The 25,616-nt window shown below is 34.6% G+C and overlaps 1 protein-coding gene across 1 annotated transcript; it reads right to left on the bottom strand.

Moving 5' to 3' along the window:
* Nucleotides 1-20,074: 20,074 nt before the first annotated feature.
* LOC101493259 (spermidine synthase 2) lies at nucleotides 20,075-24,940 on the bottom strand. The gene is made up of 9 exons (XM_004509779.4): nucleotides 24,593-24,940; nucleotides 23,320-23,396; nucleotides 22,979-23,101; nucleotides 22,770-22,874; nucleotides 22,269-22,341; nucleotides 22,110-22,181; nucleotides 21,584-21,779; nucleotides 20,693-20,819; nucleotides 20,075-20,406 (listed from the first exon to the last, which is right to left on the bottom strand). Exons 1-9 carry the CDS (start codon nucleotides 24,741-24,743, stop codon nucleotides 20,341-20,343), a joined length of 990 nt encoding a protein of 329 aa, XP_004509836.1. The 5' UTR covers nucleotides 24,744-24,940; the 3' UTR covers nucleotides 20,075-20,340.
* Nucleotides 24,941-25,616: the final 676 nt, after the last annotated feature.

The raw sequence follows: 25,616 nt of genomic DNA, 5'->3' as shown, positions 1-25,616 counted from the left end.
TCCCAAATCGATTGTCTTAAGGTTGAACACTTAGCTAATCGATTTCCAAATCGATGCTCGTGAAGGTTAAAAAAAATTTTCTGAAATTTTGAATCCTGGGCTAACGTAATCGATTCTCAAATCGATTTTATAAACCTTTTACCATGCTGGTAATCGATTTCCAAATCGATGTAACTGGAAAACATTACTGAAAAGTACCAGAATCATCAAAAACTTACACTTCACTAGGATCAATGATCCCTAGTTTCATCCTTATGTTCAAAAAACTTTCTTTTGGCAATGCTTTTGTGAAGATATCAGCTAATTGTTCTGTAGTGTTCACATACTCAAGTTTGATAACTCCATTCTGAAAGTGGTCTCTTATGAAGTGATGCCTTACCTCAATGTGTTTTGTCCTTGAATGCATTACTGGGTTCTTGGTTATGCTGATAGCACTTGTGTTATCACACATGATCGGCACTGTTCCCAAATCGACACCGAAGTCCATTAAATGCTGTTTCATCCACAAGATTTGAGCACAACAGCTCCCAGCTGCTATGTATTCAGCTTCTGCAGTAGACAATGCAATACTTGTTTGCTTCTTACTGAACCAAGACACTAGAGAATTACCAAGCAAATGACATGTTCCTGAAGTACTCTTTCTGTCAAGTTTACAACCAGCAAAGTCTGAGTCTGAATAACCAACCAAAGTACATGTTGAACCTTTTGGATACCACAAACCAAGACTTTTAGTACCTACCAAGTATCTGAAAATTCTCTTTACTGCACTGAGGTGAGATTCCTTCGGATTCGATTGATACCTTGCACACATACAAACACTGAACATAATATCTGGTCGGCTTGCTGTAAGGTAGAGCAGAGATCCAATCATACCACGAAATCTAGTGACATCTACAGGCTTACCCTTCTCATCTCGGTCTAAGAAATTTCCTTGACTCATGGGTGTATCAATGGACTTAAGTTTATCAAAGTTAAATTTCTTTATCAAATCAGAACAATATTTGGATTGACTAATGAAAATGCCTTGCTTGCTTTGGTTAATTTGAAATCCCAAGAAATATGACAGTTCACCCATCATTGACATTTCAAATTTACCTTTCATTAAATTTTCAAATTCTTTGCAAAGTTTATCATTTGTTGATCCAAATATTATGTCATCAACATAAATTTGGACCAGCAAGATGTCATTTTCAGTAGTTTTTGTAAAGAGTGTCTTATCAACATTTCCTCTAGAAAAATTTTGTTGAATGAGGAAAGTGCTGAGTTTCTCATACCAAGCTCTTGGAGCTTGTTTCAACCCATAGAGGGCCTTTGAGAGTTTATACACATGGTTAGGAAAATCTGGATTTTCAAAACCTGGTGTTTGACTCACAAAAACTTCCTCTTGGAGGTCTCCATTGAGAAAGGCACTCTTCACATCCATTTGATATAGATTGAAGTCCATGATACATGCATAAGCCAATAAAATTCTTATGGCTTCTAGTCTAGCTACTGGGGCATAGGTCTCATCAAAGTCTATTCCCTCCTCTTGACTATAACCCTTTGCAACTAATCTGGCTTTATTCCTAGTTATCACACCATTCTCATCTAACTTATTTCTGAACACCCACCTAGTTCCTATAACATGCTTACCCTCTGGCCTAGGTACCAAGTTCCACACCTTGTTTCTCTCAAACTGGTTTAACTCCTCTTGCATAGCAAGTATCCACTCACTATCTAAAAGGGCTTCCTTAATGTTCTTAGGTTCAATCTGAGATACAAAGGCTGTAAAGTTACAAAACTGACTAAGGCTTCTCCTAGTTGCAACACCTTTAGAGATATCGCCTATAATGTTGTCTAAAGGGTGGTTTCGGTTGAACTTCCATTCCTTAGGCAACTCACAGGTTTCTATAGGTTCTACAGGGTCTGCACTAGTTGGAGGGTCAGCTATAGGTTGTTCTAGTGGTTCAGATTCTACAACATCGTCCAAAATTTCAATAACCTTAGAAGGAGTTTTGTTCAAGTTTTCTGTAAAAGATTCATCAAACTTTACATGAACTGACTCTTCTATGGTTTTTGTTCTTTTGTTGTAGATTCTATAGGCCTTACTAGTTTGGGAATATCCTAGAAAGATACCTTCATCTGCCTTAGGGTCAAACTTTCCTAGGTGTTCTTTGCCATTGTTTAAAACAAAGCATTTACAACCAAAGATTCTAAAGTAGGACAGGTTTGGTTTTCTACCCTTGTAAAGCTCATAGGGTGTTTTCCTAAGCAGGGGCCTAATGAGAACTCTATTCACAACATGGGTGGCTGTACTAATTGCATCTGCCCAAAAGTACTTAGGTAGGTTGGAGTCCTTAAGCATGGTCCTAGCTAACTCTTCTAGGGATCTATTTTTCCTCTCCACTACCCCATTCTGCTGTGGTGTCCTAGGGGCTGAATAGATGTGGTTGATTCCATTTGATTCACAATAATTTTGAAAAAGATCATTTTGGAATTCACCTCCATGATCACTTTTTATTGAAACAATTTTCAAATCATTCTCATTTTGTACTAAAGCAGCAAACTTTTTGAAAACAGAGAATGTATCACTTTTATGAGCTAAAAAGTAAGTCCATGTGAATCTAGAATAATCATCAACCAGCACATATCCATACAGGTTTCCACCTAAACTCTTAACTTGGGCAGGTCCGAAAAGGTCCATGTGAACTAGTTGTAAAACTCTATTTGTTCTAACCAAGTCTATAGAGGGAAATGGAGTCTTAACCAGTTTACTTTTCTCACATGCATCACACAGTCTATCTTTAGAGAACTTCCTATTTGGTAGACCTAAGACTAACTGTTTGCTGACAAGTTTATTCAAATGATTTATGTGTATATGAGCAATTCTTTTATGCCAAAGCCATGTTTCATCTGAGTTGGATAACAAGCAGCATACAGCACTAGGTACAGAATTGAAATCCAACATGTAAATGTTGTTGATTCTGTCCCCAATTAGCTTTATGTGTTTGTCATCTTTATGCTCAATAATGCAAGATTGTGATGAAAAACTTACTTGAAAACCTTTGTCACATAGCTGGCTTATACTCAGTAAGTTGTGCTTTAATCCTTCAACATATAGCACATTTTTGATTACTGCAGTTGATTCATCGCCTACATCACCAATTCCAATGATTTTTCCTCTGTTGTTATCACCATATTTGACAAAGCCTCCTTCCTTTAATGTCAGGTTCAGGAATTTGGATTTGTCACCAGTCATGTGCTTTGAGCATCCGCTATCTAGATACCATGAGTGTTTCGTGGATGTCAAGCACACCTGCAATACAAAATCAGAATTTTGTTTTAGGTCCCCAATTTAAATTGGGTCCTGGTTGGTTAGTGTCAAACACAGATTTCTTTTCTATCCAAACTAGCTTCCATCCTTGATTGGCTAATTTTTTAAATTTGCAATTAGACACAAAATGTCCCTTTCTGCAACAGAAATGACATCTGCCATCAAAGGATGAATGTTTATTTGGTTTAGTAAAGATGTCATACATACTCTTAGCAATAGAAGATTTTTGACCATGTTTGACATTTCTGGTTTGCATATAACCAATACCAGATCTGTTTTTATTTTTTCTTTTGACATGCATATTTGGTGTATATCCTAAACCAGATTTTTCATGAACATGTCTTTGATTGCTAAGTATGACATTTAGCTTATCTTTACTATTTGCAAAATTTAATAAATCAGATTTTAATGATGCAACAGTATTTTCAAGTTCAATGCACTTTGCAGATTTTTCTTGTGAATCCTTTTTCAGTTGTTCACATAAATTTTCAATTTCTTTATGCTCAACATTCATTTGTTCAAGCATTTTCTTTGTGCTTAACAACTGTTTTATGGATTTCACATAGTCATCATGCAGTTCATTGAAAGCTTCTTGTAGCTCATCATATGTTGGATTAGATTGTGAACTAACCTCATTTTCTGATTCTGAATTTGTATCTGCCATGAGACACAAGTTGACTTCTTCTTCATCAGAAGATGCAGAGGATTCATCGTTATCATTCCATGCAATATAAGCTTTTCTGGTTTTGGTGACTGGTTCCTTGCCTTTTGATTTTGTAGCTCTATTCTTGTTTTGCAATTTGTAGCATTCTGACTTTATGTGACCAGTTTTACCACATTCATAGCATGTAATGGTCTTGTTGTCAGTAGTCTTGGAGCTAGATGGTTTTCTGAATTTGTTGTCTTTCTTCTTCAGAAACTTCTTGAATTTCTTGACAAGCAACCCGATTTCCGGCTCTTCAGATTCACTACTGGATTGATCTGAGCAGCTATCTGATTCAGTTTTCGATTGCTGGGCTTGAACCTTCAGGGATAGTCCTTTCTTTTTGCGGCTTTCCATCTCTGATTCGTCCAGTCGATGTAATTCCATTTCGTGTTCTCTTAGTTTACCAAACAAAGTTGCAGTCGTCATCTTTGCTAGATCTTTAGATTCTGCTATGGCTGTTATCTTTGGCTGCCATTCTCTGGTTAGACATCTCATTATTTTTCCAATCTGTTGTTCGTTATCCACTTGCTTTCCCAATGCATGAAGATTATTCACAATGTGTGTGAATCTGGTTTGCAGATCACTGATGGATTCGTCCCTTTTCATGCTGAATAATTCATATTCGTGCATCAGTGTGTTTACGCGAGCTCTCTTCACGTCTGTGGTTCCTTCATGTGTTTCTTGAAGAATGTCCCACATTTCTTTTGCTGACTTGCAGTTTGACACTCTAAAAAATTCTTCTGCACAAAGAGCAGATGTTATAATGTTCTTAGCCTTTGCATTATAACCTACCTTTTTCTTGTCATCATCTGACCAGTCGGCTCTAGGCTTGAGAATCATTGAGTCATTCGTTCCTGCAATCTTGGGAATATATGGACCGTTTTCAACAGCGTCAAGGATGTCTATGCCACTGGCTTCCAAGAAGATTAGCATCCTGTGCTTCCAGTACATATAAGCTGTTCCGTTGAAAGCTGGAGGTCTTGCTAACGATGCGCCTTCTCCCAGAAAATCGTTTGAGGCCATAGTGCTTTTATGAGTATTACCTCTCGAAAAGTTAGGCTCTGAGGCCAATTGTTGGTATATATGACCTCGTAATAAGCGGAATATATCAGAATGTATCAGTTCTTTATGAAATTAAATCAATTTCATACACACAGCGGAAATTAAATTGTGGCATACAAGATTAGCAAGTTTTATTAGATTGATATGAGATTAATCAAGATGCATACAAGTCAAATTATCAGATTAAACAATATTACTTATTACAGAATATGTTTAACATGCATCTAATTTTAATCACATATACAGATATATCAAGATAGTAAATCAAAGGAGATAAGGGTTAGAGAAGATTGCACCAAGGATTTATACTGGTTCAGTTGTCCACTTGACAACCTACATCCAGTCCTGCAAATCCAAACGGATTTCAGATTTTCTTCTCCAATAGAAAGAATCAATTACAGATTGTCCAGTTTCCTCCCCGAAACCTATCTATCTTAATGATCTCTTTCCTATTGATCACCCTCTGATCCTTGTAGATACTCAGCAACCTATCACAGAATCAAAGTACAACTCTTTCTTGTTGAGCACTCTCACCCAAGAAAGTAGTCACCAGTTTCTAGCTGGATTTTCTCGCTTTGTTTTTGTTTCAAAGAATTATTACAAACAGAATACAGAAAGAACAAAAAGTAGTCTTCAATCTTGGTCAAAATGGCTTCTCACAATTCTGGATATCAAAGATTTGTTTATGAGAATCCTTGTCTTTCAAGATCACTTTTCCAGCTATCTTTTTGATTGTTGATAATCCTCTTTTTCTATTTGATCTGAAAAAGTAATCTCAATGTATTAACCAAGTGTTATTGTGTATCAAGAATATTCAATGTATATTTCAGATTGATATCATTGTTATTATCATTCATGTTATTGAAAGACAGATTGAAGACAGTTTATATAGTTTCTGAAAAACACATTAATCAATCGATTTACCAATCGATTTCGTAAAGTGATAAACCAGTCTAATCGATTTGCCAATCGATTATCGTGTGTCTTGTTTTTCTTGAATCTTGAAACTATATAACCCAATCGATTTACCAATCGATTCTTTAAACAACATTTCTCAGTGATTATGTTAAGACTGATATGAATCGATTTCGTAATCGATTGCAGATGTTATGTTCAAACTGAAACACATATCAATCGATTCCATAATCGATTTATCAAATCTTCATAATCGATTAACAAATACTTAAAATCGATTTGGTCACACGCTCAGAGTTCACTGGGTTTTCAAAAGGTTTTGTCAATCGATTTGCCAATCGATTGAGTTTAAGTCAGTGACTCAGCTATTTTGATACTAATCGACGTGCCAATCGATTTGTATGTATTTGTCTGAAAACGTTCTTACCTGGGATTTGGTTCAATCGATTTCGACCAAATTTAACTTGATTGAGATATTACAACATAGATTGTCCAATCGATTTGTATGTCACAGGAAAAGTTATTTTGCAAGTGATTTTTAAGTAATCGATTTGCCAATCGATTACCCTTAAAACTGGGTTTCCACTGTGACTTATCCAATCGATTTCCCAATCGATTTATTTCAATCAGGTTTACTTTGTGAATTGTATAATCGATTTGTCAATCGATTACCCTCAAAACTGGGGTGCCACTGACTTGTGCATTTTCAATTTCTAATTCAGTCAGTCGATTGCCCAATCGATTATACCAACACAAACAGTTGTGTTTCCTTACACCTTTGTTATGAAATCGATTTCCCAATCGATTTGCTTTAGTCAAAAGTCAACTTTTGTTGATTTCTTGTGTTTCAAGCAACATGTTCCAAGTGTGTAGGATTTGATTGTTGTTCCTGAAATCTTGCTCAATTCAAATATTAGATTTATCATGTATTGTATGAACATTGTTGAATTATTAATTATGTCAAAATTAGGAATCAAAGGATCAAAATCCAACAAAAATGATATTGCTGTTTTTTCACTAACCAAGATCGTTCTTCGTTTATAACCAAGATCAATCTTGAGTTAAACTTTCAATTTTAAATAGGAATTTTAAAAGGGGGCAATTATAATTCAAACCCCCTTCCTTATAATTGACAGTCTCTAAGGATTAAACACTCAAAAAGTGTTAGAGCAAAAGATTCAGGAAGATAAATGTCAAAAGCTAAATATGTTGCTGAAGGAGGGTCTTCAAACAGACCACCATACTTTGATGGCTCTGATTATTATTTCTGGAAGAACAAAATGCAATTGTTCCTAAAGTCACAAGATACTAGTATGTGGAGAATCATCACAGATAGAGACTTCATACCAAGAGTAGATCAAAATGATCCAACATCGATTGAAAAGAAAGAAGCTGATTGGACAACAGATGAAAAATCTAAGGTACTTCTAAACTCAAAAGCTCAATTATTTTAAACATGTGCCTTAAGCAGGGAAGAAAGTGAAAGAGTAGATGAATGTGATACGGCCAAGAAGGTATGGGATACATTACAAAATCACCATTAGGGAACAAGTCATGATAAGGAGACAAGAATTGACATTGGTATTCGAAAGTTCGAATTGTTTGAAATGAATGAAGGAGAAAAATATCGATGAAATGTACTAAAGATTCATAACTATTGTGAACGAAATGCGCTCCCTTGGCAAACAATTATATGGAGACCAATGGTGACATATGGAGACCAATAATGAGATGTTTTCCAATCATATAGAGACCAATGGTGACAGTTATAAGCCAAGGCAAGAATCTTGAAGTACTGGGCTTGGAAGAACTTATTGGAACTCTAAGGGCGCCTAAAGTGCTGTTACTGGAAGATAAACCTATAAAGAAATGCAAAGTAATATGGTATAAATATGATAAAGAGAGTGAGTAAGGAAGAAACCACCAAATCATGGAAACAATTGATTCTAAGCAACCTGTTACCATCACGTCTTCAATATCTCTTCCCAAAACCTGTAAAAAGATCGATTCCCATAAAATAGAGAACCTTATCGAATATACTTATGTTCCTGATGATGTACAAATTGCTGAAACCATACCACCTCTTTTAAGTCCTTATAACATCTTTAAAAGACAAAGATCTTTCACCAGATATATCATAAACCTGATCACAACACACCGTCCTCACATGAAAGAATATGTACAATCTTCACGACTTGATCAGTGCAGCCTCAGAGCGACAAACCAAGAGCAGTATGTTGATTTAGAGATTCCATATAATCTTATAAATCATTGGAAAAATGAAGGATACACAACCTTACACTTTGGAGCTGTTAGATTAATCCTTTCTCTCTATGGAAGGAAAAATCTCCCTATTTTCTGCAAGATAGCGTTGTTAGACTCTAGCTATCTTCACTATGAAAACGCAGTCATCGGGACTGTCATGACTTCATTGCATGCAGGAATCGTAGTCCTCACCATCTTCCCAAATTATAATGTAAGTCTCAATGATAGTACTCTTTCTACAAGACTGAAAGTTCAAGTCCAAATCACTGGATCTGATCAAGTTCCAGAAGCCTTGTCTGCAACTCTTCATCACCAAATAATCTACCGCCTCCAAAATCACTCCATAGATTTACCACTCACAGGATGTTCTTCGGATTCGTTATTGGTAGTCACCAATAAAGAAGAAGAAACACCCTCTATTATCCAAATCTCTAGAAAAATATCGAGAGAAGAATTAGCACAGCTGATTCCTCTTGAATGGATCACAAACTATGAAAAGATGCAACAAGACAGAAGGCCGATCCAATCTCAAGAAGCAACATTCAAGAGATCATCTGTTGACAAGAAAGTCAAGACGATCTTCAAAAACCCAGACGAAGGAAGTAGCTCATCCTCTCAGATCTTCCAAACTCTGATTATTCAACCAGTGCTCGAGGAAGATGGGTGTCCTATCCATGCGGTTACAATAGATGGAAAACCCGTCTATACATATAAAATAGACAGACATTTCATTTGGGATGTAGATCCCAATATGTGTGACCCAAACTGTGACTGCTGGATGCATGATGATGAGATGGATGAAGGTGTCATTCGCCCTAAAGGGAAAAAGAAAGGTAGGTGTAAACCACCACCACCTCCACAAAGAAGGACTGATCCGAAAAATGGTTCTTGGGTAGGAATCTGAAAAAGAGCCCCTCCTCTCCAGATTTACGAAGAAGCTCTTAGGATCCTCAGAGAAGAAAACCTTATTCCACCAGATGACCCTGACCTTATCTCATGGTCTCCCACAAATCATTATAAACCTTTAGCCCCTCCAAAAAATATCAATCAAATCCCTTGTTTCATGTACTCAGCTTCTACATCAGAATATGACCAACAATTCACTGCTCTAGAAAGGAAGGTAGACCCAATCACAAACAGGTCATCCAAACCTTTCATACAACCCAATGAAGTCCAACCTGATGGAAAACTCAAACCTCTGGCCCAGGCATAAGAAGTTCTCAATTGGGAATCAGAGAACATGATTGCTCAAAATGACACTCTCCAGGATTTAAATAGAAAGGTGAATAAAATTATAGAAGAAACAGATGACGATCTCAAAGTTCTGTCTCAAAAAATGCAAAAGCATTATAGAACCTCGAAAGCTCAAGTTTCTCAATTGGATCATGACTTAAGAAGGATGTTGGAGGAAAGAACTTTTGGCCAAGATTTTGACCAAAAGGAAAGAGAAATCAGGAGGCTACAAAGTCAAGTAAAAGACATTGATGATTTCTTGAGAGCTTCCAAAGAAGAAAAATTTAAACCTGTTGAAGATCCTTTCTTTAATCCTCCTAACTTTCCTTTCTATTTCTCACGACCAGGAAAATTATCTCCTTTATACCCTAATTATGCTTCATCACCACCAGATTACGTTAAATACATACCATCAGCCTATAGACCAAAATCTTCCAGGACTGAGAAAGCCTCAACCTCCAGGTCCAAAGAAAAAACTACTTGCTTAAGTGTATCATCCTCTGATTCCTAGGATGTCCATGAAATACCTCCAAAATTCCAAAAAGAAGAAATTCCAGATAAAAGTTTCCAAGCCATGGCAATCACAGAGAACCAAAAATTCCCACAAGGTAATAATTCTCTTCTACAATTCTCAAGGAAAAAGGGTGAAAATTCCTCTTCCTTTGAAGAAAATGATTCTTCCAAAGATGCATCAACTGATGAAAGATCTGAATCCTTTTCATCAGCATCAAAACAAGAATCAGAGTTTGAAAGGAGTTACGTGAACATTTCCAAACTTTACATGGTGAATGTAAAAGAAGAAGGATCCACTTATGAAGATTCACTTGAAGAAAATCCAGTCTTTGGGACAACAAAAATAAATAATGGACCATGGTTCACGCTTGATGATATACCACCCAGTCTTTGTAGAAAAAGACTCCTTGAATTTGGCGCCTAGCTTGATACTCAAATGATGAAAACAGATGCAAACACTTATAAGATCATTGAAGAATTTTGCTGCAGAATGACAGGCACATTGAAAGAATGGTACCATAATCTTGGTACATTCAAGCAAGACGAATTACACAGATTAGTGAATACTGCTACTGTCCTTAGAATTCTCCCCAACGAATTCATTGGTGGTATGGAGATATTTGATAGAAAAAAGCAGACAAGAGTTCTTTGAGATGAGATGTTGTTCCCTTAAGGTCAAAGATCTTGAAAGACATTATCAAAGAATGACCCAGAGGTATTATGTCCTCAATGGATTTAATGATCATAGTCTAAAAAATACATATATCTCTTCACTGCCTTAAGAGCTCCAGCGAGAAATCCATAGGATGATAGCAGCAGCTCAAAAAGATGTTAAAGCCTTGAGTCTCGGCCAGATACATCAAATAACACTAGAAGCACTTGAAAATCTATGTAGATTGCACCAACATTTCTCAGAAATTGTACAACAAAAATCCAAATTCACCAAGGCGTGCAAAAAGCCTTACCTGGAAATCAAGTGCAAGGATAACAAATGCAGTTGTTCAACAGGAAAGAAACATCATCGGAGAAGATACACCAAACCTTTTGGAATCTTCAAGAAGGTAAGGAAAAAGAAAGCTTTTAAGTTCTTTAAAAGGAAGCCATTTAGGGGGAAAAAAGAAAATCAAAGGTGTTTTGTTTGTGGAGAAAATGGACATTTTTCTAAGAGATGTCCTAACAAGACCAACAAAGCCGCCAAGTTGATCAACTCCCTTCAACCTCTAGGGGGTGATCTAGAATCCTTGTATTATGAACAAAGCTTTGCTGATGAAGAAACAATTTTTGCTCTTCAAAACTCCTCCTCAGATAACTCTTCTTCAGATGAAGCATCGTTTGCTGAATCAAGAGATGATTGATGTTTTCCTATTACTCATTCAAGGAAGTGGAGAGCACTTTACCTACTCCTTCTCTCCCTTGTGTTGAGATCCATGTCATCGCCTCCAAATTTTCTCATCCAAAGAAAGTTATAGCCTATATGGATACTGGTGCACAAATAACAATGATGAATCCAAGCATTCTCCCTACGGAAGCATGGGTAAAACATGTTGCATACTTTGTAGCAGCAGATGGAAAGACTTTCAGAACAAATTTGATGACAAAAGAAAAAATTGGAATCAGATTCTTCCCCGAATGCATAGTTTGGACAAAGGTCATTGGTAGTAGCCTCCTAAACAAAGATATTGTTGTGGGAATAGATGTTTATTCAGCAGCAAATAGGCTTCAAATTCTTCCTACGGGAATCAAATTTAAGCGAGAATTTAAACCTTATTCAGGGATATTGAAGTTGTATTCCCTTTATGAAGTTCCTGCTGGATATGAAGAAATCAAATCCAAACTGCTCAAACTTTGTGCAGACAATTATGGAAAATTCTCTCATCCAAAACCTTTATGGACAAACAAAGACTTTTTTGTCCAACTTCCTTTCAAACTCAATGAGGATATTAATCCAACCAAAGCTACTCATCCAGGAATGAGTCCATTAGATTTAGCTTTGGCCGGGAAAGAATGCAACCAGTTACTCCAACAAGGACTGATAGAACCCACAAAATCCGAATGGGCTTGCCAAACATTCTATGCGGAAAAGAGATCTGAAAAAATAAGAGGAAAAAAGAGGTTAGTCATTGATTATAAACCTCTTAACCATTTTCTGAAAGATGACAAATTTTCCATTTCGAAAACCTCTTCATTAAACATCTTCCTCAAAGATGCTCAGATCTATTCCACGTTTGATATGAAGTCAGGATTTTGGCAATTGGGTGTTGATCCTAAAGACCGTTACAAAACGGCGTTCTGCATTCCTAATGCTCAATATCAATGGACAATATTGCCATTTGGGCTTAAAGTAGCTTCCTCACTATTTCAAAAAGCCATGACTAGAATTTTTGAGCCCATTCTCGAAAGTATTCTCATCTACATCGATGATGTCTTGTTATTTTCAAAAGATGAAAAGGCTCATAAACAGTTATTGGGACAATTTTCCCAAATAGCCTAAGATCATGGAATAATGCTATCTAAAAAGAAGCGCCAGTTAGCCCAAACGAAGATCGATTTTTTGGGAATTCATTTCTCTCAAGGGAAATTTCAACCTCAACCTCACATTGCTCAAGAATTGTTAAATTTTCCAGATGAAAATCTCACTATTAAACAAATCCAACAATTTCTTGGTATAATCAATTATATCAGAAATTTCATCCCAAAGCTTGCTAAATACACAAGTCCACTGTCACAATTGCTTAGTAAAAATCCTTCACCATGGAAACCGAAGCATACTGAAGCCGTTAAAGCCCTGAAAAGGATTGCACATACTCCACCTGCCCTGAAAATTCCTGGAAATGGAAAAAGAATTCTACAAACTGATGCCAGTGATCATTATTGGGGCACAATCTTGATAGAAGAAATTAAAGGGATAAAACATTATTGTGGTCATGCTAGTGGTCAATTCAAGGAAGCCGAAAAACATTACCACACCACCTACAAGGAAGCACTTGCAGTTAAGTTGGGAATCCAAAACTTTGACTTCCACCTGAGGGGTTATCAGTTTGAGGTGTAAATGGATAATTCTTTTTTCCCTATGATTCTCGAGTTTAAGAATAAAATGCCTCCGGATCCCCAAACTCTTAGGCTCAAAGATTGGTTTTCGAGATATGATTTTACGGTAAAACATATCAAAGGAAATCAAAATTTAATTCCTGATTTACTTTACAGACCTATGAAGCCTATCCAGATTGTCACTAAAACACACATCTTTCCATTGATTCTTATGATCAAATCATTACCAGCCCATGGCTCTACAATCAAAGATTTTCCTCCTGGAGTGGAATCGTCTTTTTCACCATCCCGACTCAAAGAGTACGCAAAAAAGATAAAAAAAGATTTCCATACCACTCCCCTTTCCTTATAGACACACCCTTCTATTTACCATTCATGATAGACCCAAAGTTTAAGTTTACTGAAAATCATTTATGGTATATTTGGTGTGCAACTAGCTTGTATGTTATGCCTATCCATGTCCCAACTGAAGCAATGTACAAGCACCTGATAGATCCAAAGAATCACAACTCCTTGATTTGGATTGCACTTGGATGGTACTCTCCATTGGAATGATGGAGAAAACAATTAGAACCGGTCTTAGATGAGGTCAAAGGAACAAAATTAACACAAGAAACTGTTAGCAAACTTAAGACGATTTTCATACTACATAAACCATATCTCACATATTCTATGACTAAACTCCTCATTAGCGCAAATTATGCTGATCTATGGGAAACCGTTGAAGATTATCCTCCAAGTTTAAAGGTTATGAATGAATTAATGGATTATCTCAATTTCATTAATCTTTATAATCAAGAAAAGGCCCAAGCTGATACAACCTGCATAAGTCATGCAAATCTTCCATCCCAGTGGCAGTCGATTAGTTCACAAGAACCTTCATGTGCAGGTTATAAAGTTCTTAAAAAATCCCAGTGGCAGATAGGGAGAGTACAAGAAACTGGAGAAAGCTCTACTCGACCAGAACATAACTCTGAAATAAAAATTGAACAACAACTTGCAAAAAGGAATTTTGATGAAAATTCAATGGATATGGATACTGCCGAAAATTCCAGTGAAGAAACTTTGAGAGAGATGCTAGAGGACATCTGGCAGTATGAGCCACAATATTCCCATAGCTATTTTCCAGAGGAGTACTTATCTAATCAGAACTCGTCCCCAAGTCACGAGCCTATCTCTAAAGAATAATGAGTCAAAAGTGTCATAATTATGTCTTGTATAATTATTGCTTGAATAGTTGTACTTTTGTTTGCTTGTGTAAAAGGATGCCAATAATGTAACATAATAGTCAAAAGGTGTCATGATTAGGTCTTCCACAGTCAAAAGATGTCATGATTAGGTCTTCCATAATGGAAAAGCATTATAATAATGCGTATAATGGCATGAACATGAATAGTATGTACTTTGTCCTTTGTGTAACTCCTTGGCTATAAAAGGAGATGTCTTGTAACATATAAGCTCAGAGGCATTCGAAATAAAACCTTAAGTGTTCTTGAGTATAAACATGTTCTTCTTTCTGAAAGCTCTAGTTATTATGTTTATATCATAAACACCCTATAAGAGATGCAAGTATACTCTACACTCGCCTCAGTTATGAGGATCTTGTGTATCAGAAAACATCTTACTATTGATCCTTGCTACGGTCATTTCTATCATAAGATTATAGTTCTAATTGATACTCTATGCCTTGAGATTTGTAAGCCTTGGAATGGCTGTTTGTTATCTCGGTTTGATGATTCAATTAAGACTATATCTCATGATATGGAAGGCTCTCAGCCAGCGTGGTATCAGAGCCTTGTACTAGAAGAGGGAGTGCATATGGTATGAATATGATAAAGAGAGTGAGTAAGGAAGAAACCACCAAATCATGGAAACAACTGATTCTAAAGTGATTCAGAAGATAACCAAGAAGATGTTGATGAAGAGATTGTCCTCCTCACAAGAAAGATACAAAGAATGATGAGGAGAAGATATCAGATCAAAAAAGGATCCCCGGACAAAAAGGACTTCAAGACTGAAATAGATAAAAGCAAAATCACTTGCTTTGGATGCAACAAACAAGGACATTACAAAACTAAATACATTGAATAAAAAAGTGCCAAGGAAATTCCCCTTCAAGAAGAAGTCAATGATGGCAACCTGGGATGATTCTGATGAATCAGAAACAGATGAACCTAAAGAAGCAAACCTGTGTTTGATGGCAAACATTGAAGATACAGAGGTAACAAATTCTGAACCATGTCTTGTATGTAAACAAATGGAAACATAATTTGACAATTTGCTAAATGATTCAATTTTTCTCATTCAAAAGTGTAGTTCTTTTAAAGAAAAATTTTACAATGAAAAAGAAGAGAAAGAGAAAATTCAGGTTATGAATGATAAACTTAAAGAGATCATTCAAAATCTGAAAGAATCTCAACTCAAAAATCTTGAATCTGAAAGTCAAGAACAATCTTCACCACAAACGGAGAACGTTCTTCTCAAGGCTGAAGTTGAAAATCATAAAAATGATTTAACAAACTTCATTAAAGCTACTGAAATTTTTCAGAGAATCATGGGATCACAAGTGGGGATATTTGATAAAGTTGGGCTTGGTTTTGATAAAACTCGAAAAACCAAAATGTATGAAAACTTTTTTGTTCCTGAAATGAAAGATGGAAAATGCAAAATCAAATGTTCATATTGTGACAAAATTGGATATTTAGAATTTGCATGCTATTTTAAAAAAAAAAGATGAAAAAATCAAGAACAATAAGATCTTCAAAAGGAAGAACATTTTACAGCAAAAGCAAAATTTTCGCAAAATCTAAAAAAATGAGAACGTTCTTCAGCTAATGTAAAAAATGAAGAACGTTATGGAGCTTTATCAAAACCAACTAAAACTCAGTTTTTTAAACTATTTTCAAAACAAACCATTAAATATTCCTCCTGGTCCAAGGCTGGCCATTCTGAGACAACATTTAACACTAAGAAGGAATCATATTTCGAAACTAACTCCTCAGGACCCAAGATCAAATGGGTACTAAAAATTATATAACACATAATGCAGGATGGATCTCAAGATGTCAAGAAAAGGTCATGGTTTTTGAACAGTGGCTGTTCAAGGCATATGACGGGTGAAAATAATTGCTTCATGTCATTTATCAAAAAGGACGGAGGATCTGTAACATTTGGAAACAACGATCAAGCCAAGATCAAAGGCAGGGGAACCATAGGTAAAATAAATTCTGCCAAAATCAATGATGTTCAATATGTTGAACGATTGAAACATAACCTTCTCAGCATTAGTCAACTCTGTGATAATGGCTTTGAAGTTATTTTTAAACCAAACATATGTGAAGTGAGAATGGCAAACTCTGATGAAATCATATTTTCTGCATCCAGAAAGAAAAACCTTTACATTTTATACATTGAAGAACTACCAATTGAATCTTGCCTCATGTCCATAAATAAAGACAAATCGATATGGCATAAGAGAACTGAACATTTGAGTATGAAAACAATTTAAAATTTGTCAAAATTAGATCTTGATAGAGGACTTCCTAACATAAACTTTGAAAAAGATAAAATATGTGAAGCTTGTGCAAAGGGGAAACAAGTTAAAAGTAGCTTTCATCCAAAAGAGTTTATATCAACCAAAAAACCTTTTGAGTTTCTTCACATTGATCTTTTTGGTCCTATCAAAACCACCAGTTTAGGAGGTATGAAATATGGATTTGTGATTGTTGATGATTTTTCTAGATACACATGGGTGTTATTTTTGAAACAAAAAGATGATGCATTTGATGCTTTCAAATTTTTTTGTAAAAAGTTTTAAAATGAAAAGGAATCCAATATCATCACTATAAGAAGTGATCATGGTGGTGAATTCATTAATGCATCCTTCAAAACATTTTTTGATGAACTTGGCATCTCTCATAATCTATCTTGTGCAAGAACTCCTCAACAAAATGGAGTTGAAAGAAAAAATAGAACTTTGCAAGAGATGGCAAGAACGGTCTTGGAATAATTCAATGTTGAAAAATATTCATGGGCTGAAGCTATTAATACTTCTTGCTATATTTTGAATCATGTTTCAATTAGAAAAATGATAAACAAAACACCCTATGAAATCTAGAAAAATAGAAAACCAAACATTTCATATTTTCACATCTTTGGTTGTTATTGCTACATTCTAAACAACTAAGATATCTTGGGAAAATTTGATGCGAAATCGGACAAAGCTATATTCTTAGGATATTCAACAGAATCTAATGGATATCGTATTTTTAATTTGAGAACTAAAACTGTTAAAATCAGTATGCACATTTTATTTGATGAGTTTGATGATCTTGAGTTAAAAAAGAAAGATGATGAGGAGGAAGATCAATCTGGGCAAACGCAACAGATCATTCTCCATGAAAACGAGATTGATAAACAATCTTCGTTTCAAACTCCTCCTAGAAGCTGGAAATTAATAGGTGATCATCCTCCAAATCAAATCATTGGAGATACAACTGATGGCATTAGAACAAGAATGTCATTTAAAGATGATTCAAACAACAACATGGCAATGATATCTCAAGTGGAGCCAAAATCCATCAAAGATGCAATAATTGATCAATCTTCGATCGATGCGATGAAATAAGAACTTCTTCAATTTGAGAAAAATGAAGTCCGGACCCTTGTTCCAGATCCACAAGATCAAACAATTATTGGAACACGATGGGTGTTTAGAAATAAGGTAGATGAAGAAGGAAATGTTGTAAGAAACAAAGAAAGGTTAGTTGCTCAAGGTTATAATCAACAAGAAGGAATAGACTATGATGAAACCTTCGCTCCAATTGCAAAGTTAGAAGTCATACGAATCCTTCTTGCATATGTGTCATATAAAAACATCAAACTTTTTCAAATGGATGTTAAAAGTGTCTTTTTAATTGGCTTTTTGAATGAACAAGTTTATGTTCGTCAACCTCCAGGCTTTGAAGATCAAAAGAAACCAAATCATGTTTTTAAACTCACCAAAGCCTTATATGGTTTAAAACAAGCTCCTAGAGCTTGGTATGAAAGATTGAGTTCATTTTTTATCAAAAATAATTTTTCTCGTGGAAACATTGACACAACACTTTTTAAGAAAACAAGTAAAAAGGATTTACTCATTGTTCAAGTGTATGTTAATGATATTATTTTTGGATCAACAAATGAAAAAATGTGTGAGGATTTTTCAAATCTCATACAAAGTGAATTTGAAATGAGTATGATGGGAGAATTAAAATATTTTCTTGGTTTACAAATCAAACAACATACAAATGGAATTTTCATTTGTCAAGAAAAATATATCAAGGATCTTTTAAAGAAATATAAAATGAGTGAAGCCAAGATTATGACTACTCCCATGCATCCATCATTCTAATTAGATAAAGATGAAAATGGACAATCAATCGCTGAAAAAGAATATAGAGTTTTGACAGGCTCGTTAATTTATCTAACTGCAAGTAGGTCTGACATTGTTTTCATAGTAGGCTTATGTGCTAGGTTTCAATCTTCACCAAAAGAGTCTCACGTAACAGCAGTCAAAAGAATTTTTCGTTATCTCGTAGGTACTACTGATTTTGGCCTTTGGTATAGCAAAGATTCTCATTTTGATGTTGTAGCTTACTGTGATGCCAACTATGCTGGTGATAAGATGGAAAGAAAAAGCACAAGTGGTGCATGTCGATTCCTATTCAGCATTCAAGATCTAAACATATTGAGATAAAGCACCATTTTATTAGGGATCATGTGAGTAAAAAGGAAATTGAATTGATCTTTGTGGATACAAAAAATCAGTTAGCTGATATTTTTACAAAGCCTCTTGTTGAAGAAAGCTTCAATTCCATCAAAGAACGATTACAAATCGTTAAAAATCCTGGTCAAGATCGTTAAAATAGAAACCAAATCATTCTGGTCATAACGGAGAACGTTTTCCCTTTTTAGCTTGTTTTGCCAAGCCCCTCAAGAACGACCTTCGTTCTTCATCATCACTAACTTTCAAAATCATCCTTTTTTTTTTTTTATGTTAAAAAAAGATTTTTTAGATACGGGCAGTAGTGACAAGTTTTATATATATATATATATATATATATATATATATTAAAGTTTAATTATATTTGAACAGATACAAATTTAAGATTGAGGTACTCATCTTATGATAAACATTTGTGTTTTTAATGGGTCTTGTATTAATTGTAATGTCTGTTATATTCATTTATATTCCAAAATTTATTTCGGGGTCAGAAAAATGTTTGTCGCTCATAAGACGCATGGCTTGACATTGTTACAGGGTCCTGAAAATCAACCAATTTCTTCTGGTTCATTAGGAGTGTTATATATTTCAGTTTCTAGTTATTATGGTAGGCAGTTTTTCTCTTTCATTTCGTCTAAATTTGTAGTTCCTTTTTTGTCACAAGGGGTCACACTGACTTTCTATGGAATCGCTGGTCTCTTTCTAAGTTTTCATTGGTGGCTTCGTATTTTTTGAAATGTGAGTAGTGGTTATAACTTTTTTGATAAAAAAATTGAATGGTGTGTTTTTTTCGTTACGGATTTCTTGGAACTTTTCGTCGTATTTTTCTCTGAGTTCGTATGGAAGATATTTAGTCCCTCATACTACAAGCTAACCAAATTTATAACTAAGTTTAGACTAGGGGAGAACCACCAAATTCATTGAGAATTTATAAATGAAGTTCCGGACTTAAACCACGTCTTAGTGGGTGTAGTGGAAGGTCCAACCATTTGTGTCAACCGCAATGGCACATATGATTAAATGAGAACAAAAATATAGATTATGAAAGAGGTCATTTTGGCCTAACAACTATTATTGCCACCATGTTTAGATCACATACCTAGGCTTTCAATCTCATTGCATATTTTAATTAATACAACAGTCTAGTCAACTGGATTTTATACTTCTAACTAATGAAAGAACCTATGATACCAAATGCAATCAATACACACAGAAGATCATAAGGAATAAGAATGCATTTCAATTTCAGAACAGGTAAAAAACAACCATTTTCATTAAACAAAATTTTTATCTACCAGCTAATCATAGTTCAACATAAGCAATCATGTTTATGAGGAAAATTATTGATAACTGAATCCATCAGCTATGTCATTATCACCTACAACAACTCATCTGCAGAAAATAAACAGGTTACTATTCAATGTCAAATTTAACCTATGCCTTTTTATTCCATGGTCTATTGATATATGAATGATGGACTTCAACAGCCACATGAGCTCCTTTGAGCTTTGAAGAATCTTCTCAATTTTCTTTGGAACTAATTTTCCTCTTCGCAAACGATGGGAGACAGAAAGCTGCTGTATGAATCTGGAATTGAAGCCAAACATAGATATAAGTATAACCAAAAATTAAAGCAACTAAGGCCTTGTTTAGATAAACAACTTAAGTAAACGATAAAAGAATGTCAAAGTGTTTTCATCTAAGCTATCATGGAGAGTGAATGGAAATAAGCTGAAAACAGCTTATAGACAATGTCATAGGCGGATTCTATAAACAATCTACAAGAATTTATGCTAGTAGATAAACTCAAATAAGCCAATCCAAACAGGCCTTAAGTAGAATAGCCCTGCCTCACAGCAGCAGAGCAACGCACCTCAGAGTTGTAAAATTTCAGTGGTCTTACTGACTTCTGAGACTCTTTTTCATCTATCGGATTCACTGGATGCTTGAAATCCACAGTAGGTCCCTCAGTTGAGCAAAGCATAAAACCAATCATTCCACTAAAATGAAAAAAAAAAAAAAAATATAAAGATGGATTATCATATACATTCCAACATCTAATCACAGAAAGCACGTTATACACAACATTGTCCAGGACAACCCAAAACCTGCACCTCCTAGAGGAAGTAAAGAAAAAAAGAAAGATAAAAGGCGAGACGCGTGCAATTGCATTTTTCTTGAGGAGATTTTAATTTCAAATGGCCATTTTGTGGTAATCAAGTAACATACCTATAACTCCTTAACATGTAATAACTAAAACATGAGTATGTTTTGTAGAATTCAAATAGGAAATAGAAAAAGGGCAATCAAGTAATATATAACTCGCGCCATAGCAGGGTGCAGGGAGGGTCAGACCCTTTTATGGAAGGGTCTATTGCAGATGGTGTTGTTGATTTTTCATATTTATGCATGAGGGATTCTGTGCCAGCCGCTATAGGTCACAAGATCTATTATATCCTCCATGTGTCCGCCATTGATAATACTGATTTTACATAGACCAATTCTTTGACTTTAATATGTGAGTTTTAATCGCCAACATCTATTATATCCGCCATGTTTGTGCCGTAGACCGCAAAACTATGTTTATATGGCGGATTTTTGGCTTCTGCCATTGATAATACTAATGGTAGACAATCTTATCTTAAGTTCGCAAACATTTGCAAGAGGCTGATTTGATGACTTGAACATGTGAGTTTTAGTCGCCAAGATTTCCCTTCTCAAATAGGAAAATAGATTACAGAAAACAGTTTGAGAAAAAACATACCTTGGATATGTAGGAACTGTAGTCCAAGCATAGTTGACGGAGCCATTGAAAATCTGACGACAATTAGACACAATGTCCTCAATGATATCCATATGAAGCCATATACTTTCTGCCTGAGTGCACATAACTCCTCCCGGACGAAGCGCCCTCGCTACTGACTGAAAAAAGGGCTTTTCGAAAAGCTCCTGAGCAGGACCTTAAGGATATAAAATGTAAAATTAACACCCCTTTAAAAATAAGTTATAATATCACATAACACACGGCCCTATTTGGATAAACAGCTTTGTTAAGCATTTATAGTATAAGGGCTTATTATATAAGTGCTTATGTATAATAAGAGATAAAATTAAGTAAAATTGTTATCATAAGCTAATGGAAATTAGCTGAAAACAACATAAGGACATGTTATAAGCTATTTTCATAAACTTCTCCAAATAGTCTCACAAGTGTTTATGTCAGTAGATAAACTAAAATAAGTCAATCCAAACAGACCCTAAAACTATATTGTATTACACATGTAGCATACCAATAGGGTCAGATGAATCCACTATAACTGCATCATAAGTTCCTTCTGCGGCTGCCTTCAAAAATGCAACTCCTAGACCATTTTGACAAAATCCATCATGAAATAAATATAACTTCTCAATGAAGAGTGAAGTATTTAAGGAAAAATATTAGAGTATACCATCACCGATGCGAAGTGTCACACGTGGATCATTAAACCCTACTGCAACTTCAGGGAAATATTGTTTGGAGACCTGCACAAAGTGAAGAGTTCAAAATTTACAGTGAGTACATACTGCAACTAGAAGACATTGAGATTGAGCAATAGAACTAGACTTTTTAGACCAACTGATAAAGAACAGAACAGAAATAACTAATTTGCTTAAGAAGAAAAATCCACATCAAATCAAGAAAAACTGGAGAAAAATAGAGACTAATGAATTAGTCAACATGTTAAATTGCAGTTGTGGTCAAAGTCATGTCACGGTTTTTATAATTGCATAAAATTGCACAAAAATGAGGTTGATGTTCCCACAATTACAGCCGCAATATGGTCCCAGATACTCAAAAACCTTGATGTTAAGGCTGCAATTACGGTTGTGAACCACAATTTGAAAGCATAATATTTAGCTTTGGTTAGAGATAGGAAAGAACATAGCAAATTTTTGTGTGGCATACTTACTTCAACAACCATATTGTCAATTTCACAAATGTCTATCTTTTCGATTGAAGAATGACGCGATACTTCCCGCAGGACTCCTCCATCACCTCCACCAATAACCAAAACCTAAAAGAGAAAATTAAAGTGAAAAAAGTACACAAGTACGGTGACTAAGCATGCAATATAGACATATACTAAAATTTCCTTGGCGCATAGAAGTGTCAAATGACCTTTTTCGGGTTTGCAATAGAGCAAAGAGGAAGATGAGTGATCATTTCTTGGTAGGCACATTCATCCCTTTCTGTGAGTTGAATAACTCCATCCAAAACAAGAACCTTGCCATATGTTGATGACTGCAAAAGACATCACAGCATTGCATTGAAAATATGGATAGAAACGAGTCCAATGAGAATTCATTATAGAGTTTATATTGACACGCACTTTGTAACGGCAATTTAAAAATAACCGCAGCATGCTAGATTCTCATTGGATGTTAGTGTATACTAGGTGCATGTCCCCTTTTCTCAGAAACATAATACACCAAAAAATGTAATTGTAGAGCCTCGTGTACCTGGAAGACCATGACTTTCTGGTATTCAGATTTTCCTTGAAACAAAATCTTTTCTATCTTCAAGGAGTGAGCTTCTCCTGCAAAATCATAACCAAATTTAATTCATGAGTTTTATTAAAGGATTCAATTTGTATGCACGAACAATGTAAAGCTTTTTTACACTGTCAGTCAATCACAATTGTTGGATTACTAAAAATGTAGAAGTATTTTACTCTAATCATATCAACCTTAAAAGTCATACAATACAAAAGATGATTTGTGATTGGTTCACAATGTAAAAAGTTATTTGCTTGGTGGACATGCACTTTACTCGAAAAATACGTGTGACAATTGCATCTCAGTTATTTAAAACTGCATTCTGACTTCACATAACTCAGTAAAAAATATATTCAAAGCTTAAAAAGTAAAACCAAGAGAGGTTCAATGATAATAGGTAACACAAGATTAAGAGGGGAATAAAAAGAAACCTTGACAAGGACACAAAGATTATATTTCAGTGATGGCACATAAACACTGCCTATATAAACTTATGAAGTATTTGTTCTTGTCCATGCCTTTCTATCCATTTATGGAAAATTAAAGGACAAGAATAAATATTCTCTATACAAACCAACCATCTTTCACTTTGTTTGAAGCCAAAATATCTATTATCTCATACAAGAAACATCAAGTAGAGAAAGTTCGAAAGAGATAAGATCATTGATATATTGTGAACCAAATGGCATCTCCACTTCAAATTGGAATTCATTCAAACATATCTATTTGATAGTGAATTTGTTTTTGATCCATGATAGTGAAATTTCTTAAATTCACAGAATTTTCATATCTACACACTTACGTTTACTAGAAAACTAAAACTTGGCTTAACACAAAGTAAGCTAAACTACCACATGTTCATATGTCAAAGAAGCAAACAAACATAACCATAACTCCACAAATCATGCAGGAGTATAACATGTAGGGATAAAAAGTACACTCAGGTATATCTTCAACGTGGTGCTGCATAGACAGAAATCAAGATAACATACACCTGAATCATAAACACCAAACAGATAACCAAATCCAAACCTCTTCACAAAAAGACAAATTCCACAAGAAGTTGAATCCAAAAACCAATACAAGTTAAGTTTTCCACATAACCATAAAAAACATAAACACTAAAATTTGATTAAATTTCCATTCCCAGCAAACAAAGACAACAAAAAGAAACAATCTTTGAAAGAATCATGCAAAAGGGTATGTAGAAAAAGAAAAAGAAAAAGAAAAAACTAACCAGGCCACATTGGGCTAATTTCAGAGAACCACCCAGGAATGACAGATGAAATACCATTACCATATGGGTCTTTACCATTTTCTTCATTATCATTATCTTTTTGTCTCTTCATACAGGATTCAAATTCCACCATGTTCTTCTCTTCAGCCATGGCAAAACAAAACAAAAAAAACTTTGTTTTCCCTCTATGTGAAGAATTATGAGCTAGGACTGTGTTTGGCTGTTAGTATAGTGTTCGTGATTGATTGAGATATTATTGGAGAAATAGGAATAATGGAATAAAGGGAAAAGGAAGGGTGTGGCGTAGGACACATTGTGAAACGGAAAGGAGGAATCTGCTTTTTAAAGGATGCGATTCGGTTGAGAAATGTGTGAGGTTGTTTTAATGGCTTCCCAAACACTGCCTTAATAATAATATATCATATGCATGTGACGTGTTTTTTCTTTTCTTTCTGACCAAAAGTGTAACCGAAAGTGATAGCATAGTGTTGAATTTAGAGGGATTGGGATTCTTCATAATCATTAAAAATGCTTCAACCACTATTTTCAGTTCTTAGAAAAGTAAACTTTCAACTTGTTTAAACTTCATCAAAATGTTTTTTCCGTATATAATAAGCTTTTTCTTATGAATTAGATATTAAAATATTTTTTGATCGACATTATATAATTTGAGGAAATAATATAATATTTCATAAATTTAAAATCTTAAATTGCTCTACGTTTACAATTTTATAGTCTAAAATAATAGTTTACTTCATATAAAGTTTTTGTATTATACAAATTTTTGAATAAATTTTAAAAATCTTTTAGATAATTAGCATAAAATATAAATGATTAATGCATTTCTTAATAAAGTATTATAACTTATTAATTATATGTCACACAAATTGAACATAAATTTTTAAAATGTTATTAACCATAATTTTTAAGTATATATTTAAAAATAAATTGTAGTTAATATATATATATATATATATATATATATATATATATATATATATATATATATATATATATATATATA

Source organism: Cicer arietinum, chromosome 7 (genome assembly GCF_000331145.2).
Source record: "Cicer arietinum cultivar CDC Frontier isolate Library 1 chromosome 7, Cicar.CDCFrontier_v2.0, whole genome shotgun sequence".
Taxonomy (NCBI): domain Eukaryota; kingdom Viridiplantae; phylum Streptophyta; class Magnoliopsida; order Fabales; family Fabaceae; genus Cicer; species Cicer arietinum.
This window is presented reverse-complemented; position numbering and strand designations above follow the sequence as displayed.